At 39.0% G+C, this 20267-nt stretch overlaps 1 protein-coding gene across 1 annotated transcript; it reads left to right on the plus strand.

Annotated features, from left to right (window-relative positions):
* The first annotated feature begins 4799 nt into the window (after positions 1 to 4799).
* LOC148513877 (olfactory receptor 10A7-like) lies at positions 4800 to 10085 on the plus strand. Its single transcript, XM_088481299.1, has 2 exons — positions 4800 to 4829; positions 9126 to 10085. The coding sequence occupies exons 1-2, from the start codon at positions 4800 to 4802 to the stop codon at positions 10083 to 10085; spliced, it is 990 nt and encodes a 329-aa protein (XP_088337425.1).
* Positions 10086 to 20267: the final 10182 nt, after the last annotated feature.

The following is a 20267-nucleotide window of genomic DNA, read 5'->3' on the forward strand; positions in this document are numbered from 1 at the left end:
GTGCAAAGAAAGACCCCATGCGGTAGACATGAGCAGTATCACATTGCATAGTTTCAGTTGTAAGTGAACAATTAGCGGAAATATGGCCGAAGTCACCACACCGGAAACACTGAATCATATTAATGTCTGGTAGTTTACGGGGCAAGAACCTTCCTGGCCTGGCAGGCCTGTCTCCAGGTTCTACACCCTCAGTCTTAGGTACATCCCACCTCCCAGCACCCTTCTCCCCTGGAACAGTCTTACCAGTGTCTGTGGGAGTTCGCCGGTGCACCATCGGGGCTCGGTGGGGCATACTCATCAGCTCCTCAGCCGCCACGTACCTCTCCACCAGCTCGACCAACTGGTCCGCGGACAGGGTCTGCATGGCTCACCCACTTGCGCAGAGTCACGGGTAACGATCGCAGGTACCGGTCCATCATGACCCTTTCCATGATCTGTGGTCCCGTCAGCGTCTCAGGCTGTAGCCATTTTGAGGACAGATGGATGAGGTCATGCATCTGTGAACGTGGAGGCTTGTCCATATGGAACTTCCAGCGGTGGACCCATTGGGCACGAACAAAGGTGGTGACTCCCAAGCGAGTTAGGATTTCCTGTTTTAGTTTTTTATAGTCCATGCCATCAGCCAGGCATAAGTCGAAATAGGCCTTTTGTGGCTCCCCAGACAAAAAAGGTGCCACCAGACTTGCCCACTGCTCCTTGGGCCAACTCTCCCTTTCGGCCATTCTTTCAAATGCGGCGAGATAGGCCTCCACATCATCGCCCGAAGTCATCTTTTGGAGGAAGTGACTGGCTCGTACGGAGTGAGTGGTGGTGGGAGGACCAGTATTAACATCTCTGGGCCAGGCGACCAGGTGCTGTACCACCTCTTTTATGGCCTGGCTGTTTTCCGCGATGGCAACTTGTTGTTGCCTCTGGGCTGTCTCCAAGGCCAACAGTTGCACCCTGGTGGCTTCCTGCTGAGCCCTGGTAGATTCCTACTGAGCCCTGGTAGATTCCTGCTGAAGTTTGTTCGTCTCCTGCTGAGCTCCTGTAGCTTCCTGCTGAGCCCTGGTAGATTCCTGCTGAGCTGCTGTAGCTTGGAGCAAGGCCTTAATAATGTCCTCCATTTTGTCCTGGGGTGTAGGTTGGAAGCTGAACCTTGCCTCTCTGAGCATTGGCTGACGCCTCCTCTATGGGACTCCAAGGACACAGCGTTATTTCCACACTTACAAATTGGGTGTCTGTCCCTTTAATTTTTAAATGGAAAGTTTTCCTCTTGCTGCAACTTCAGTGTGTGTGGGTGCCCGCATTCTCCACCATATTGTGACACAGTTAGGTTAGGGGGTCCCTCTCCTGGGTAGAGGACTCCTTCCTTTCACACACAGCAGCTGGGAAACAGTACGCCAGACTGGATGCAAGTACAAGCTGGTTGGCGCCAGTCTTTATTGTGCAATGTCAGAGATAACACAAAGAAAACATAAACATAAATCCTAGCCCTGTCGGGGCACTAACTTCACAGGTAGTTCCCTCACTACCAGAACCTGGCAGGGCCTAATGCCCTCACCAGCAACAAAAGCACAGCACAACACTTACAGTTAGGTTTTCAAGTGTCTCTGAGCAAACTCCCTGTCTGCTCTCCCAGGTGAGACAATCAGCCCTCAACACACTAGGCTTATATTGGCCACTCTCAGGTGGAAACCTTAACAAACCTGTTACCAGGCTGCAAGATCCAAAACCTGGAGTGGCCGTGGGTGGAGCCCTCCCTCTTCTCTCACCCACAACCCCCAGGTCCCAAACCGGCTTTTCAAAAAGCCGAAACTCAACCCGGCTACACTGCAGACTTTCTCCTGGGGGTTTAAAACACATAAGACAGGAATCTGGGACAAATGTACCTGCCACAGACCACTTTACCAATGATCCAATCACAATATATATATATATATATATTTATACTTAATATACTATCCCTTTAAACTAGTACGCTCATGAACTACACAGGTTCATTGGCTGGCTGACTTCAAGCCTAGTTTTTACCTGGTTTTAATAAAACATTTAACCTGTATAATACATGAGTTTCCTGGTATAAATGGACAATATGGTAAGTATATATATTGATGCCATATGGTGCATAACTAGAACTACCAGTTAGCATGCTAAACTGGATATCTTAAAGTAACAGCCTAAACATAGCATTGGTTGTAGTGGTAGACAAATTTAGAAAAAGAGGATATGCTCTCCAACTACTTAAGGACACAAAGAATAAAGTTTAGCATGCTAACTGGTAGTTCTAGTCATGCACCATATGGCATCAATCATGTACATCCATATAACATAATATGTCTACTCTATTGCTTATGCTCAATCTTGTTCCTGTTGCCTATATGTCTATATAACTGATATTTAGAGGGTGCAATCATAATGATAAACCAGTTAAATATTTGCTGAGTTTTATATTTGGGTATGTATTCATGGCAAAGGTGCTCCTTAGTGTGTGGATAAAACTATTTTGCACTTTCATTTTACTTATGTTTATATATATATATATATATACATATATAGTTGTTATAGCTGTCTGCCAGAGGAAGAGATGCCGCCAAGGGTTGCCATAGCTACCTGTCGTGACTCGGCTCTGATGTCATCCCAACTGCGCGGCAGGACGGAGCGGACGGGCCCCTCTCACCTCCAGAGACGTCTTCATTCACACAAGAGGGGATATAAGGTAAGCACTGTATGTGTTGTTTTTGTATTATTGTAACCTTGAAAAAGGAACTCTGCGCAGTCCCGAAATGTCAATATATGCACACAGCATAATGATTTTCTACTATACAAGTCCTGGTGTGACCCGTGAGTTTGTGTACTTATATAAGTGCTGAACGAGAGTCTACTGCATTTACCAGTACGGGAGCACCCAGGCTGCTGCAAAGGATTAAGTGAGTGCTAGACCATTGGACTTCTATATATATATACATATATATATATATATATATACTGTATATATATATTGTATATATATATATATATACACAGTATATATATATACATATAGTATATATAGAAACTTGGCACTCAATTTTCAAACTGTAATTTCTTTAAAAACAGGGAATGTTAGTTCCTAAATATTGTAATAATTTTCCCATCTGGCCAGTCCCTACACTTTGCTCTTCCATATTTGGCTCTAGCTATCACGCAAATTTTAAATTCAATTCATGCTTCATCCTTTAGTATAGATTCTAGCTTACAGAATCACACACAGGCATGTCAGTTAAGGAGAATCTGGGAATGAACAAAGTGTGTCTTACATTTGGAAAGAAGGGTGCCCTAAATATATATATATATATATATATATATATATATATATATATATTATATATGTATAGAAAATCCCAAATAGCCGGCACTCTCCAATAGTGAATATATGCCAAGGTGCTCATTCACAATAGTTAAAACAAGTAGGCAATTTAAATGGCACTCAATGGTCTTTACAAGATAACATCAACAAGGGCACTCAGTCCACTGTTTCCTGCAATGTTTCGAGGTTTAATCCTCGTCCGTCTTTTGTATTTACTGCCTGAGGACGAGGATTAAACTTTGAAACATTGCAGGAAACAGTGGACTGTTGGGGTCATTCAGACCCGCTCGTGAGCGGCAGTACACTCGCAAGTGGGTCAATGTCCCCCACTGCGCATACGCACGACAGAGGGAGCTCCATCGTGCGCATGCGCGAGACCTGGAGAGCGACGGCTCTCCATCTCTCTGGGTCTCGCACCAAAGGGGGCGTGCTGTCGATGTTGATTGACAGCACGCCCCCTTTGGTGGGCGTGCCGGGGGTGTGCCTGACAGATGGAGGCATTCCCATGGGAATGCCTACCGTCTCAAGCCGGCCCCACTGACATCACTAGTGATGTCAGTGGGAGTGATTTTGGCTCTGATAAAAGCCAAAATCACTCCAGGGCTTGCGGTAGCGAGACCCTACCACAGGGTCTCCATCGCAAGCCCGATGGTCGTGATGGTCAAGACCATCGCGACCATCATCATGGACGCTCGCTATAGCTGTGGGTGGTAACCCACAGCTATGCGAGTGTCCATGAGGACGCTCCAAAAAAATGGTAGGAGGGCCCTGATTCAGAGCAAGCGCTCTGGTCAGAGTGTTCAGCTCTGAATCAGGCCCTGAGTGCCATTTTTGATGTTAACTTGTAAAGACCATTGAGTACCATTTAAATTGAGCTTGAAACATCCCTTTGTCAAGGTGTAAGTAAGTTGGTGCTATGGATTAAGCACACATTTTTTTTCAAGTTTGAAGCATACGAGTACTGTTGCTTGTTTGTATTGCTTATATATATATATGCATTTAAAGTAGATGTAACTTCATTACTTAATTATTAATAGTTTTCATTATTGTTTTGTCACTTCTAATTATATATTATGTCCACAAAATAACTGTTATATTTTAATATGAATAAAAATGACAGTATCTCAAGAGTATTGATAAAAGTCTTCTCCTTTTTATGAACCTACTCATCTCCCCTATGAATCCTCCTTAGAGACAATAATTACATCTAGAGCAATCTCAATATGTATATAAAATGAATTAATATCAGTGTATAATGGGATGCAAGTACCAAATATTGTGCTCTCACCTTCATTTGCAAATGATTCATTTTAGATCTTAGCAGCGACCTTTAGTCATTAATCTGCTTTCTATGGAAAACTCTGCACATCTTCAGTCACCATTTTACTAATTCACAACATCATTGGAATATGAACAGAATATATTCTCCTTTTTTTTAGATAATTCTCTAACAACCTGAACCTAAAAGAGCATGGATTTTAATCAGAGTCTAGTTGATCATGTAAGAGCTATTTTCGATCTAGTCTATGAACATATGTATAAATTGCTCAAGGTTACTCATTTCTACACATGTCCAGTTACATCAGCCATAACTGTGTGTGTACTGTATCTATACAACGGTAATAATATATCTTTTACACTTCTTGTTATCATTCACATTTATTTATTAATAATGGTATAACTGATGGTTTTTCAAAAAATCCAGCATTCTCATCTATTGCAATGCAGATTGTCAGGGTGCTTAAGATACATTGTCACAAGGCTGGTGGTGGCACTTTAGGACTGAATAAATAATAAATAAAGCAGAGCTATTCAGATTTGCTGTTGTTAATATGTATTCAGTACCAGAGACCTACCTTTAGCCTTGTCACTCTATAGTGATTTAATAATTTGAAGAGTCACAATTTACTGCAATCCCAGACATCAGCTTGTTGTATATGACTCTGCCAGTTTTCGGCACACACAGTAGATTGGGGAATATATAATTTAAATAATTTTGTTGTATAAGATTTCTCTCTTCAAGTGCATCCACAGATTTTCTATTGAACTTGAGTTAGGGCTCTGACTTGGCCACTTAAGGACATTAACCTACCTCTCCTTAAGCAACTGCATTTGTTTTGTCGGTATCTTTAGGGTATTTTTCACATTGGGAGGTGAACCATCTGCCCATCATCTGCTGTCTAGCAGAGGGCCACAGTTTTTCTCAAGACCTAATGTTGCCCCCATCATGATCCACAGTAGGGTTGTTGTGCTTTAGATGATGTGCTATGTTTGGTTCTCACCAAACCTAGAGCTTGAAATTCAGTCCAAAAAGTTATATATTTCAGCTTTGCAGACTTGCAACAAAGGAGCATAAATATATAAAACAATAATACTGTTTGGAGTTATAATTCATTATAGCCACAATATATACTGTAAGAAAAATTACCTGCTAATTTCTGTGATCAATATAATATTTAAAAAAACAAACAATAGTCCAAGCGCCAGTGGTGGTTTGTTGATCTAGCTCCCCTACTTCCATATAATGCTGCACCCCCACAGGAAGCTTTGCCCAACTTCCAACAAGACAAAAAGATATGCAAAGAAGTGGGTGGCACTTAATATACCCAGCAAGGAGTATAAATGTTTACTTTATTAAAATTACTATAATGCAGTGAATAAATCCAAAAACAATGACATTCATAAAACTGCCGTGAGTGGGGGTATGTAAATACAGCAAATGGTAATAATAAATTACAGACAATAAATAGAGAAATTGCATATAAATAAAAATAAACAAAAATAAAATCAATGATAAACACAAACGTCCAGAAACAAAAATAAAAATAAAGACTTCTCAGGTGAATGTGGGCTAATTGCAAAATTAGTGGCACTAGTTTGCAACATGTATCCATAGCTAGCAATGTCACAAGGGGCCATACATAGTTTCACTGGGCTATTCTTTATTGCCACATATGTTGACTTCTCATTGGTGCTTTCACATCCAAGAGGATTGGACAATTTCTATCAATTTGGCCCCTTGTGAAATTGCTAGCTACAGATACATGTAGCCACACTAGTGCCAGTGATTTTGCAATTAGCCTACATTCACCTGAGAACTCTTTATTTTTTTTTTTGATTCTGGACATTTGTGTTTATTCATTATTTTATTTTTGTATGTTTTTATTTTTATTTATATTCAATTTCTCTATTTGTTGTCTGTGATTTATTATTACCATTTGCTGTATTTACATACGCCCACTCCTGGGAGTTTTATTAATGTCATTGTTTTTGGATTTATTCACTGCATTATAGTAATTTTACTAAATTAAACATTTATACTCCTTGCTGTGTATATTAAGCGCCACTCACTTCTTTGCATAACAATATAATATTTGACTGCATTATTTTTGAACCATTATATTACACTAGCATTTTAATAAGTGTTGGACCAGAGACATAATTCCCGCATCAAAATAGATCACAGTTAAGGAATTAATTTAAGTCAAGAATTAACAATATTTATATAATGCAATTTTACTAATTCACAACCAGTACCAACTATTTACCCAATGTGCACCAATGTACTGATGGCCATAATATAATGACGTTACCAGAGACCTGATATTGTACTGTATTGCACAACTGTCTGTAGTTAGGTTGTCTTACTATATGTAAGTGAGGCACAATGTGAGGTGTGAGTGAGGGATATGGTTTAGGATTAACCGTTTTATATTATAAAGGGTGAAGGGAGGTGTCTGGTGTAATTTTGCATATTTATAAATTCTCTGTAATAGATGGAAGACTGATCTGTACATGGATATTTTTGGTTATATAATAACATTTCATAAATATGAGTGTGGAATATAAAGGTGCAGAGTTATTGTAGGCCTTTGAGCTTTAAGATAAAAAAATTAAAAGTACAAATTAAGTAAATTTAAAATACAAATACCCTTTGCTAATCCTTACAGTATTGTTATGTAAATAATTGCCTTTGCCTTATCTCTTCCCTAAAATAAATCACACTCAGAGTTTATTTTCCACTGATTTCATTGCGTATTACTGTACCTAAAAGGATTAGCTGTAGGTCCTTCAAATCTATAATAATAGTTCTTAGGGATTTCTTGAGCAGACCCCTTGTGTACCTCCCTTTTCTTTTAAACCTGGATGGAGGCACTGCAGAGGCATTAGATATCCAGAAGGATCAGGTATATTATTGTGTATATTATTGTGTGACCCTGTCATCTATTTGAAGTTCCGGTGAGTAGGATTTACACTTACTTTAGACCCATCCATAATATTGTGTTGTAATTATTCAAGTTCCCTGAAAGACAAAGCGCCTGATTCAGACCCACTCGCGAGCGGCTGTCCGCTTGCAAGTGGGTCGATGGTCTGCACTGAGCATGCGCACGACGGCGGGAGCTCGGTCGTGCGCATGCGCCAGACGCGACGAGCGAAGGACTTTCCTTTGCTCGTTGTGTCTGATCAAAGGGGGCGTGCTGTCGATGTTGATTGACAGCATGTCCCCTTTGGTGGGTGTGCCGGGGGCGTGCCGGCCCACTGACATCACTAGTGATGTCAGTGGGCGTGATTTTGGCTCTGATAGAGCCAAAATCACTCCGGGCCATGCGGTTGAAAAACTCAACCGCAGGCTCCTGCTCGCGGTGGCGATGGTCCCGATGGTCACGGCCATCGCGGCCATCAAACTGCACGCTCATATAGGCTGTGGGTGGTGACCCACAGCTATACGAGCGTCCAGGAGGATGCTCCATAATTATGGAGGGCTGCCCTCATTCAGAGCGTATGGCTCTGAATGAGGGCCAAAGTTTTTCATGGTGCTAATTTAGCAACTAAGTACATATTACTAAACACTATGAGCGGTATCCAATTAGCCCCAAACATTGTTCAGGGGCAAATGGAACCCCCAGGGCTATGCAATTAGCCCCGAAGTGCCGCTTGATGCTGGCATTTATCGTGGTTTTTGTGGGGGGGGACCTGATGTGTCCAGGAAAAATAAAACATGAAAAGTGCATTTTTTTGCCCCGCAAAGGCAAAAACACATAGGTCAGTGTCATGTCAGGTTAGAGATCCTATGTGTCTTAGCCCAAAATATGCTATTTTTGGTGAAATAGTTGGACAGGGTGTAAAAAACATCAGTGAAAATCTGTGAAAAATCCTTGTTTTTTGCCGTATGCCCCTAATGTGTATTAGGTTATATAAAACCAGAACTAAAAGACTTTGTAAAGGGAAAATTATGATGTTTGGGCTTAATCTAGTTTTATGGATGGTTGATACTAAATTTGCTACAACTGGTTAATACCCTTTAGAGCAAAGGTTCCCAAACTTGGTCCCCTGGACCCCAAACAGTGCATGTTTTCCAGGTCTGCTCACAGAATCACAAGTGAAATAATTATCGCCACCTGTATAACATGTACCAGTGAGTACTGACCACACCAGTGCACCTGCTGGGTGACCTGCAAAATGTGAACTGTGTGGGGTCCTGAGGACCGAGTTTGAGAACAAATACTTTAGAGAATTCCTGAATTCTGTCTGTTACTTCTTTGGACCATTCCAGTATCATTCACATTACCCATTGTAATTATCATTTTGCAAATAAATAACATACTGATGAAATGTGCATTTCTCAAAGTGTTTATTTTATCCTTATATACTCTTATAATTATGTTAAAGAGTGGAAGGTATTAAAATAATTGGCTTTTACTATATATCTTTATCCAGTATAAAACATATTGTATGTGTCAAGATACCAACATAATGAAGACTATCTACTGTAACTCTGTATCTTTTTCATGTCCAGATAACACCACAGACTAATTTCTCCACAATTATATTATTGGGATTCCAGAGTAAGAACGATTTCAAATTTCTGCTATTCATTCTGCTCCTTGTGATTTACTGTGTGACAATAGGTGGAAACGTCCTGATCATCACACTGGTTTCCTACAGCAAGAATCTCCACTCTCCCATGTACTTCTTCCTCACACAACTCTCCATGTGTGACATCATGGTGACCACAGATATTGTCCCCAACATGCTTCATGTTGTGCTGGATGATGGGGCCACCATATCTCTTACTGGATGCATCACTCAATTCTATTTCTTTGGTTTATCAGAAGCAGGAGAATGTCTCATTTTGACGGTGATGTCCTATGATAGATATCTGGCCATATGTGACCCATTACACTATACCTATATAATGAACAATATATTTTGCCTTAAACTAATTATTGTATCTTGGCTTTTTAGTTGTTCTATTTCATTAGTCCTAACAATCATGATAAGTGATCTGCAATTCTGTGGGCCAAATATTATCGACCATTTCTTCTGTGATTTTAATCCTATATTAGAACTTTCTTGCTCAGATATTTCTCCAGTCCTAATGACAGGTCTCTTGATGGCTTTTTTTGACATAGTCTGCCCACTCATTGTAATCATTGTTTCATACATTTACATTGTCCTGATCATATCAAAAATGTCCACATTAACCGTGAGATGGAAAACATTTTCTACATGCAGCTCTCATCTGACTGTCGTGTGCCTATTTTATGGAACCCTATGTGTTACATACGTGCTTCCAAATAAAGGGAGATTACTGATAATAAGTAAAATACTATCTATGCTGTACACTGTATTTGTTCCATTTTCTAACCCTTTCATATACAGTTTGAAGAATAATGACATCAAGGAAGCTTTGATAAAAATGTTGTATAATTATAATGGTTATTATTTAACAAAGCCTACAATAAAATACACCTAATTTCTTTATTGTGTTATTTTTATTCTTGTTTCAAAGATATGTAGCATGAAGCATGGATAGAAGCTTATACATATACACATTATAGAGGAATCACTGCTGTGTTCCAATGTAGAATATGCACTTCACAACTACAATTCCAATCACCATATACAATATAACATCTCTGGATGTTAATATACAACATTTTAAAATAAATTGTATGAACAACCTAATTTACAAAAACTATACAGTACATTTAAAAGCTGTATACTACTGTGACTGGAAATACAGTGCAATACACATTTCAAGATATAGGTTCTGTACTAATACATAATTTTATATGCAACCAAATACTACCTACGACTGAAAATGTGTAGACATAAGAAAAACTTATATATAAGGCATATATATATATATATATATATATATATATATAGCATACTACAAAAAAGAGGCATCACTCAGAAACTTGTACATCCAAAATGGTGTATTACTGTGATATAGGCATATCAACATTTCGGGGTCCGCAACCCCGTCGTCAGGATACAGAAATAAGAACATACATGTGCTAGTAAAAACTCTTAAATAGGCTTACCAATCTTGGTACGCTGCGTCTGTCACTGCAACACCTGCGGTCCTTCCAGCATATAGCTCCGTGTTCTCCACTTTCTGGCCTCACCGGAAATGACGCCTTCAAGGTACAGCTAGTTGCCATAGCAGCCCAAACAAAGCACGCTGCGTCTGTCACAACAAAGCCGACAATCCTTCCGGCTTGTATCTCCGTGTACACAGCATGCTGAATGCCCTGGATGCTCCGCCTTCCAGATTGAGCTGGTTGCCATTGCAGCACTATTAAAACAAAACAAAAAAATATATGCACACAAACAGTTTGTACAATATAGTGAACTATAAAACAAGTGGCATCTAACGCCCTACGATGTTAATTAATATTTAATATACTGACATATGTATCCAAAAGAGGTGTAATAAAAAATGATAAAATGTGTCGTAATGCTGAAAACAAGTGAAAGAAAAAAGTTAAAAAAATTCCATTAAACTTTGTGACAAAATAAGTGACCAAAATAAATTACGTGTCCAAGTGTAGATCATCTAAATAAAACCCCCTTAAACAAATAGGGGCTCAAAATCAGTTTAACCCTATGCTATACATGGCAAACCTCATTATCATGTTGTAAAAAACTTATGTATGTAATGTGATAATAATTGGGGACATATAGCCTGTAATAAAGAATAAAACATACAACCATACTTTTTTGTTATGTGACTCCAAAATCAAAATTACTAAACATTAAGTGTGTCAATACGGTAAACAATATACAAAATCAATTACCATCCTTAAACATTTATACTGTAATAATCCAATTATACATAATTCTGTCTAGAAGCATAAATATAACCCTGCTTGAATTTGATCAGTATTAACTCTACTATACTGTCAAAAAGTTGTAACTAAAAAATACTGATGTTAAATATTGACTCAACTTTTAATGAATGAAATTATCATCCCAATTTGAGCTATTCACTGAAAATGGTGCAAACCCAAATAGTCATTTAAGCCTCTGGGTTGTATGGTTCCCAAACGGTGAATCCACCTGGACTCCAGCTATAGTAGCTTCTTTGATCTATTGCCATCACTTATATTGTTCAGGACATGATCAACAATCCTATAACGAAGAGTTGCCATACTGTGTTTATACATGGCAAAATGTCGAGCTACTGGTTGTTCACTGGAGCCTGTTAATAAAGCTGCCTTTATGGCACTCCTATGTTGGGCCATGCGTTCCTTAAACTGTTGTTCATTTTTGCCCACATAGTTGAGGCCACACGGGCAGCTCAAAATGTAAACCACAAACTTTGAAGAGCACGTTAAAGGCAATTTGATGTCAAATTTTTTGCCCGAGTACGGATGTCTTATTTCACTACCTGGTACTAAATAAGTACTTATAACAGCCATTTTTTCTACTTAAAAAGTTGGGCTTAGATTTTTTTAAAGCCAGTGATATCTCTTTTCATCACCAAATCTCCTATACTTTTACCCCTTGAATAACTGGGCATAATCCGTGTATTGTGTAAAAGAGATAAGTCTGAATCCGAAGTTACCATCGGCCATAAAGATTTGGCTATTTTGCTGGTGTTGTTAATTTGAGTATTAAATTCATTCATTCAGGGATTTCTATTATCTCTACCTGTTTTTAATTTGGGTTTCAATAGGTCTAGCCTATTTTTAGATAAAGCCTTCTCTTTAGCTTGTAAAAGCAACTTCCTGGGGTAACCGCTAACTTCAAACTTATCTAACAACAATTCCATTTGTCATAGAGTTTCTACAGACCTCTAGTCATTGCTGTTGGGTGGAAACTTTCATACCGCAAGATGGTATTGCGATCGGTTGACTTGGTGTATAATGAAGTTTCTATTTTGGAATTCTTAACTGTTATACAGATGTCTAAAAAATGGATCACATTTTTATCCATAGTCACTGTCAATTTATTGGGGTGAGGGGACCTGTTTTGAAACAAAATCACCTCCTCAAGCTCTATTTCTGTCCCACTCCAAACCAACAATAAATCATCTATGTATTGATGGTACAAGGTGATTTTTGAAGATACCTGTATGTTTTCAAAGAATAAATGATGCTCTACTTCCCACATATAGGCGTTAGCAAAGGACAGGGCTACCGATGAGCCCATCGCGCAACCCGTCCTTTGTTGATAGAATTTCCCATCATAAATAAAGATGTTATGAGTCAAAGTAAACTCCAATAACATAAGAAAAAAGGAAATATCTGGTCCCTCATAATGGATATTGTTTGTAATTAAATGTCGCACTGCCTGCAAACCTTCTCCATGAGGTATACAGGTGTACAAACTGGCTACATCCAAGGTAACTAGCCAAACCTCTTCAGGGACTGTATCAAATTCCAATAGTTTACTCAATAAGTCACTGGAATCCCTTAAATAACTGGGAATATGTTGAATGCAAGGCTGCAAATATACATCCAAAAATTGTGCAAAGGGCTCACACAGTGACCCCCTGGAAGAGATGTTCGGTCTGGCAGGGGGTCTCTGTGCATCCTTATGCAACTTCAGAATAACATAAAAGATGGGAATTATGGGAAAATCACTAATCAGTTTACCACAAATTGATTCTGAGATAAGACCATCACACACAGCTTGCTGCAAAATATCATCTAATTCACTTTTATAAGCAGTGGTGGGATCATTTTCCAATACTACATATGTATTAGCATCATTAAGTAAATGAGTGCATTCTATACAATAGTCACTTGTATTCAGAACTACTGTTGCTCCGCCCTTATCTGCCTTCCAAATGATGATGTCCTCCCTCTTGGACAGAGATTTTAGGGCCAATCTTTCCTTTAAGTTCAAATTATGAGCCAAAATGCTATGCTCCTTAAGTGGTGCTGTTTCCAACATGCGATGAAAGGTTTTTAACAATGCATTATGTGAAATGGGATCAAACTGTGATTTGTGGCCTACATTTCTCAAAGCTACAGGCAAATTTGTGAGATTCATTTGTGGTTGTTTTCCAAAATGTTCCTTGAGTTTCAAACTTCTGTAAAACTTATATGTTTCCACCTTCGACCGAAACTCGTCCGGATAATTGGTGGGAATAAATGACAACCCTTTGTTGAGTACTTGTACTTCCTCTGCTGTTAAATCCACCGTAGATAGATTGAAAACCTGATTTATTTCCTGGAAGGTTTTTTTCCTTTCCTCTTGCGCCATGTCTGGCCCCACCATCCTGGTAGGTCTCGACCCCGGCCGGTGCCGCCTGACCAGGTCTTGACCCCTAAAGGGTGCACAGATGGTGTAGATGTGCTTGTTAGTATCTATCCTTCCTCAGTTTCACTGGCAGATGTGCTTGAAAAGCGAAGATTTTGTCTGCATCCCCTATAGTTGGAATTCCGATATTTGGTTTGAATCGGATTGGGCTGCCCTAACCAGGAATAAACCTTGTGTTGGTCATAATCCTGTTGCACCCAGGTAAACTTTTGTTTTTATACTGAAGGAGTTCTCCCCTATATGTATCTATCTGTGTCTTTAACTTTTCCAGCCATTGCTCAGCGGGATCAGTAGAGAATTTGGACAAATGCTCATCCTCAAATGTTTTAATTTGCTCTTGGGTCTGTCGTATTTCACATGTGGCCTCTTCAATGACTAAAAGCATCAAGTCCATCGAGCATGTGTTAAGCACTGAAATCCATTTTTTGCAAAATGGAATGCTAAACCGCCCTATAGTGGGCATGTTATGAACCCTAAAGCCTCTTGGAATTTGGCGCCTTCTGTAATAATCCGATAAGGTTCGGCCGTGATACAGGAAGTCCATTTCTCGCTTTTTCAGCTTAAAATATTCCCAAAATAACTCATTGTTAGAAACATCAGAATATTCTTCAAAGGCTGGATCCTTATGTAGGATATTGTCAGCTTCTAGATCAGAAAAACTAAAGGTCTCACTATTGTCACATTGTAACATGTAAGAGACCGCTTCTGGTAAATATCCCTCTGTTGCCATATTGCTAAAAACTTTGTGAAGTTGAGTGAACTCAAATGTGAAACATATTGAAACCAAGAAATACTAAGTACTAATACATAATTTTATATGCAACCAAATACTACCTACGACTGAAAATGTGTAGACATGAGAAAAACTTATATATATAAGGCATATATATATATATATATATATATATATATATATGTATATATATATATATATATCATCTGAGTGCCAGCTCCTGTGTTTTGGTTTTGGTAGAGCTGGCCCTAGCCCATTTGGTGCCATAAGCAAAATTTTGACTCATGCCCCCTAATAACTTCCCATACTGAGCTGAACAGCTCCTCAGGAAAAAAAATAGGCGGCACTCCTCAGCTGGTGCTGTTGACATTTTCAGACCCATCTGTCTATTCATCAGGACATGTCCTGATGAAGAAAAGCAATGGGTCTTGAAACATCAACAGCACCTAAGTGATTTGTGAAAATATATCACTTTTTTACAACTACTGATGAGCGCCGTCTGTTTTTTTCCCGGAAGAGGATATTCAGCTCGGTATATGATTTTGTTCAACATTCCTTACTTAGGAGGGCACCCACGAGATTACCAGTACATTTATCCAGAGTGCCGGACTGAATGCTATATATATATATATATATATATATATATATATATATATACAGGTTGAGTCTCCTTTATCCAAATATTCCAAAATACGGAATATTCCGAAATACGGAATAATTTTGGCATGACTGAGATAATGAAACCTTTGATTTTTGATGGTTCAATGTACACAAACTTTGTCTAAGTCACAAATTATTAAAAATATTGTATAAATTTACCTTCAGGCTGTGTGCATAAGGGGTATATGAAACAAAAATGAAATTCATTTCTGTACACAAACTTTGCTTTAGCCACAAAATTATTGAAAATGTTGTATAAAATTACCTGCAGGCTGTGTGTATAAGGTGTATATAACACATAAATGCATTCTCTGTGTATATTGGGGTCCCATTCTCAAGATATTTCATTATGATATGCAAATATTCCAAAATACAGAATATTCCATTATCCAAAATGCCTCTGGTCCCAAGCATCTTGGATATGGGAGACTCAACCTGTATAAATAAATAAATATATATATATATATATATATATATATATAAAATATGTGTGTAGAAACACTGGAATGGCACTCCGCTAAACCGACCAATACATGCTCCTGTGCCTTTTGCAAATAAGTGGAACAAATCAACGGCACTTGGAGATTTGTGAAGAAGGACCCCTCACATCACACCGATGTTTCGGGACTCACACGCCCCTTTGACAAGGTAAAAGAACTAAAAATAAGAAAAGACAGCTTACCTGATAAAGGGAGAAGCCCACCAAGAGAAGTGAACCGGATGCTGCCAGGGACTCCGTGTCGCTGCCGGAGTCCCGCAATGATGATGTTGTCACACTGCATGTCTCTTGTTGTCAAGACAACCAGGAAGCCAGCCTATCGACACGGCTGGCCATTGTGTTACAGAAAAAAGATAAGATGGAAATAGCTGAGTGAAAATGTTAGAGACAATTGCAGCATTTAATAGCGTCGGTGTGATGTGAGGTGTCACATTAAACTTTTTCACAAGTCTCTAAGTGCTGCTGATTTGTTCCATACACACATATATATATATATAATATATATATATATATATATATACACACACACACGTATATACTGTATATATTTACATATATATATATATATATATATATATATACACACACACACATATATATATATATATATATATAAACATGGTGCCCACCCCAACATACGTCCCTCTCCCATTTAGAGAAAAGTAATATAGCTAAAGGACTTACTAACCTTCTTTATTTGCATTAAACAGCGCTGCACAGCTAATGCTGCCACTGAAGATGCCGCGTGTCTGATGGCCGGGCGGCTAAAATGGTGGCGGAGGCGGTGCCATGAGTTGTCACTCACGTCTCTGCTCCGCAAAGGCCCATGGGAGGAGTGGACGCGGCTGGGCATGCGCAACATGCCCTCCCACAGCCATCTTGTTTCCTCCTGTAGCCAGAATGAGCTTCTGTCCAGAAGTTCATTCTGACTTGGGCGGCTCACCTGACCGCTGTGCTGTCTGGTCGGAGCTGCACTTCGATCGCGGCAGCAATGTCAGCTCAGCAGCAGGTAAGGGGCGCTTACCGATCAGAGCTGAGCTCTGATAACATCAGCAGCAGGGGAGGCACGGCAGAGCCCTGGAATGTCCCTTGGCATTCCAGTCGCCCCTAGGCATTTGCTTATTATGCCTATACCTAGGGCCGGCTCTGGGTTTTGGATCCGGATTCATCTTTGTGTTTTGGATCTGTATTTAAGAAAAAAACAGACTTCTGCTTCCGGCTTACATGTAGGTGGAAGCTGAAAACTGGAGCTCCGCTGCCACCATGGCAATAAACCTACATACCACTCTTTGGCATCTACGGTACATCTGCTTACTACCAACATCAACAGGGACACCTCTGTCACCGCTGCATGGACAAATATTTCTCCCCTCTTATAGCGTGCAAAAACACCAGGCAGCGTTCTGACAAGCGCCAGGAATCCAACATGGCCACCACAGCAGATACGCTGGCAAGTGATAACTCACAACACACCCTACCAGTGAACTGAATGACTGTTCACAACACTCAAATTATATTTCCAATGCCCACTCTGTTCTGGACACTGATAACCCAATCACTTATGCCACTGTGGTACAAGCCATTAAAGATACCATGGGTCCTATGTTAAAAGACCAGGCAGTCATTTTCTCCCAGGCTATTGCTGAAGTTAAGACTTGTGTATCTAGACTTGCCACATAAGTAGACACTCTGGAAAACAGAGTTGGTGCCAATTTTCATGATATACAAGAATTTAAAATATGATAAACTTCCCTGGAAAAGATTCATTTTCAGTTAAGCAATAAAATTGATGACCTAGAAAATACGTCATGCAGGAATAATTTGAGACTTGTCAGCATACCCAAATCCATGAAAGGCCCCACCCTGTTTACTTTCCTACAGCAAGCCCTTTCAGATTACTGAATCTTTGTGCAGCGTGCGCAGATCTTGTCATCAAAAGATAACATCGGCAACCCAAAGAGGGAGCTAATAACAGACCCCGTGTGGTCATATTAAAGTGTCTTAATTTTATGCATAAGGAGGTTATTTGGTCGGCATCTAGGAGAAGATGTAATTTTGTTGCTTTTTCAGAACTATTCAGTAGAGGTCACTAAGGCATGCAAAAAATTTTCCCCTGTTTGCACCAGGCTTATTATAGCAGGTTGCAAATTTGCACTTTTATATCCTGCAAGGCTCTGCTTATTTGATGGATCCTCCTACAGAGATTTTTCTACAACTGCAGATGCCTCAACCTTTCTATCAGAGGAAATCCTAGCAAAATCATCTTTCCCCTTATTGTGATCCTGAACAGTCTTAAATTTCAGGTTGATTCTGTTGCAATACTCTCTGTCACAATGTGGACCCTATTGTTATTGTCCCTGACTATGTGATGTTTATCCCTGTTACTCAGAGTATAAAGTTTGCATGTACGATTTGTTTGAAGGGATTCTCAATCTCCTACATGTTATTTAGTTTATATCTGTTCAATATGCCATTTTCAATGTGTCATATATTTATCTTTGGGCTAGGAGATTAGTTAGATTTCTGATTATTGCTTTCACTTAGAACTCAATAGTTAGTGGAAGTTCTAACAGACCTTTTGCCTACATTTCTGGGAGGCTTCCGTCTCCTCAAATGTTTAAAACTTTGCTTTTTTGTGGTTTTAATTTTTTTCTTGTGTTTTTATTTTATTTCTCAAAAATTGCATTTTTCTTTTTTTTTCTTTTCTTTGCTTCCTAAACTTCACTTGACTTTCCCTCCCAACCCTTCTCACAATATAGCTTTGTAGACTATATATTTTTATCCATACCGACTGTAAGCAAATTGAAAACGATTATTATTATAATGATTGGTACCATTATTGTGTTTCAGCATAATGCCCATTATGCTAGGATCTTGGAATATAGGGGGGTTTCACTCTCCATAAAAACGCAAGACAGTGTTTACATATCTTTGCAATTATAAGATGGATTTGGTTCTATTGCAGAAGATACAATTGTTAGAACCAGAAATAATTAAGCTTAATATGATGCAATACAAAGTGATTGCCTCTGCAAATTACTCATCAAAGGCACCTGGGGTTGTACTACTTCTTCACCAACATCTTCCACATATATTGCATTCCTCTTATTCAGATTCAGAGGGAAAATTTCTGGTTGCTGATATAGCTATTCAAAATTCTAGATATATTGTATGCAAAATACATGCTCCTAATATATATAACAAAAAAAATGTCAACTGGTAATTTGATGACTACAAGCTTCATCAGATTCTATGCCCATAGTGGGTGGTGATTTTAATATTATATCATCGAAAATTTTAAATAGTCAGTCTATGGCTGCAAGGAGCAGTAGGCTTCCCGAATTGGTTATTCCTTTTTTCGTAAATCAATTAGGCCTCCTAGATGTCTGGAGAACTCTCCATCCTACATAAAAAGAGTACACATGCTTATCTGCAGCACATAAATCTCTTTATCGAATAGACTATATGCTCCTCTCCAACAGTTTTTTTCCCAAAGTTATAAAGGCAGAAATAGAAATTGTATGTATCTCACATCATGCACTGACATGGGTAGAGCTTTTTGACTCGGTAGATAGGTGTCCCTATTTCCAATGGAAATTCCCCAACCATTTGGCATCTTCATTGAAATTCCACTAAATGTTAGGATCAGCTTGGCAATCTTACCTAATTGATAATACAGAAAATGCTAAAACCAACCCAGCAATTTTCTGGCAGGCTTCCAAAACTGTGTTGAGAAGCGAGATAATATCATATCTCAAACAATATATACAAAATTATAATAAAAACTATCTTGTTGCACAGCAAGAACTAACTGCATCTTACCAGCGCTATAAATCAACTCCCACCAAAGCCCATAAAAATTCGTATCTACACAAAAAATCCTTGTTTGAATAAATGGTTTCACATTATCACGATAGGTCCCAATATGCACATGATTATCGATTTCACAAATTGGGTAATAAGATAGGCCGTTTGTTACCTAATCTATTAAAAGGGCACTCAGGGTTCTAATATTATCCATTCTTTTCAGAAACCAGATGGTTCTAAAGCTACTCAGGTGCTCAAATCTCTGAGATATTCAAGCTCTTCTATACTACTCTATATGCAGATAGCCCACTTATCCAAACACAAAAAGATGCCTTTTTGAGAGGCTTGAAGCTACCCCACATTTCCCTTGAACAATCCTCTCAACTAGGAGCCCATGTCACATTAGAATAATTGTCCAGAGTAGTCAGGTCACTTAAACCCCAAAAAGCTCCGGACCCTGATAGTCTGACCTGAGATTTCTTTAAAATACTCTTACCCAGATGTTGTCCATCTTTATTAACTATATATAACTCTATTTTGAAGGACCAAACTTTACCTCAGTATCTCAATATAGCCATACTTAAAGTTGCTCCCGAAAAACCTGGTAGAGATCCAGTACAACCAGGCTCTTATAAGCCAATTTCACTGCTCAACATCAGCTACAAAATGTTTATAAAAAT

Source organism: Taudactylus pleione, unplaced genomic scaffold, assembly GCF_031769625.1.
Source record: "Taudactylus pleione unplaced genomic scaffold, aTauple2 ptg000268l, whole genome shotgun sequence".
Lineage (NCBI taxonomy): Eukaryota > Metazoa > Chordata > Amphibia > Anura > Myobatrachidae > Taudactylus > Taudactylus pleione.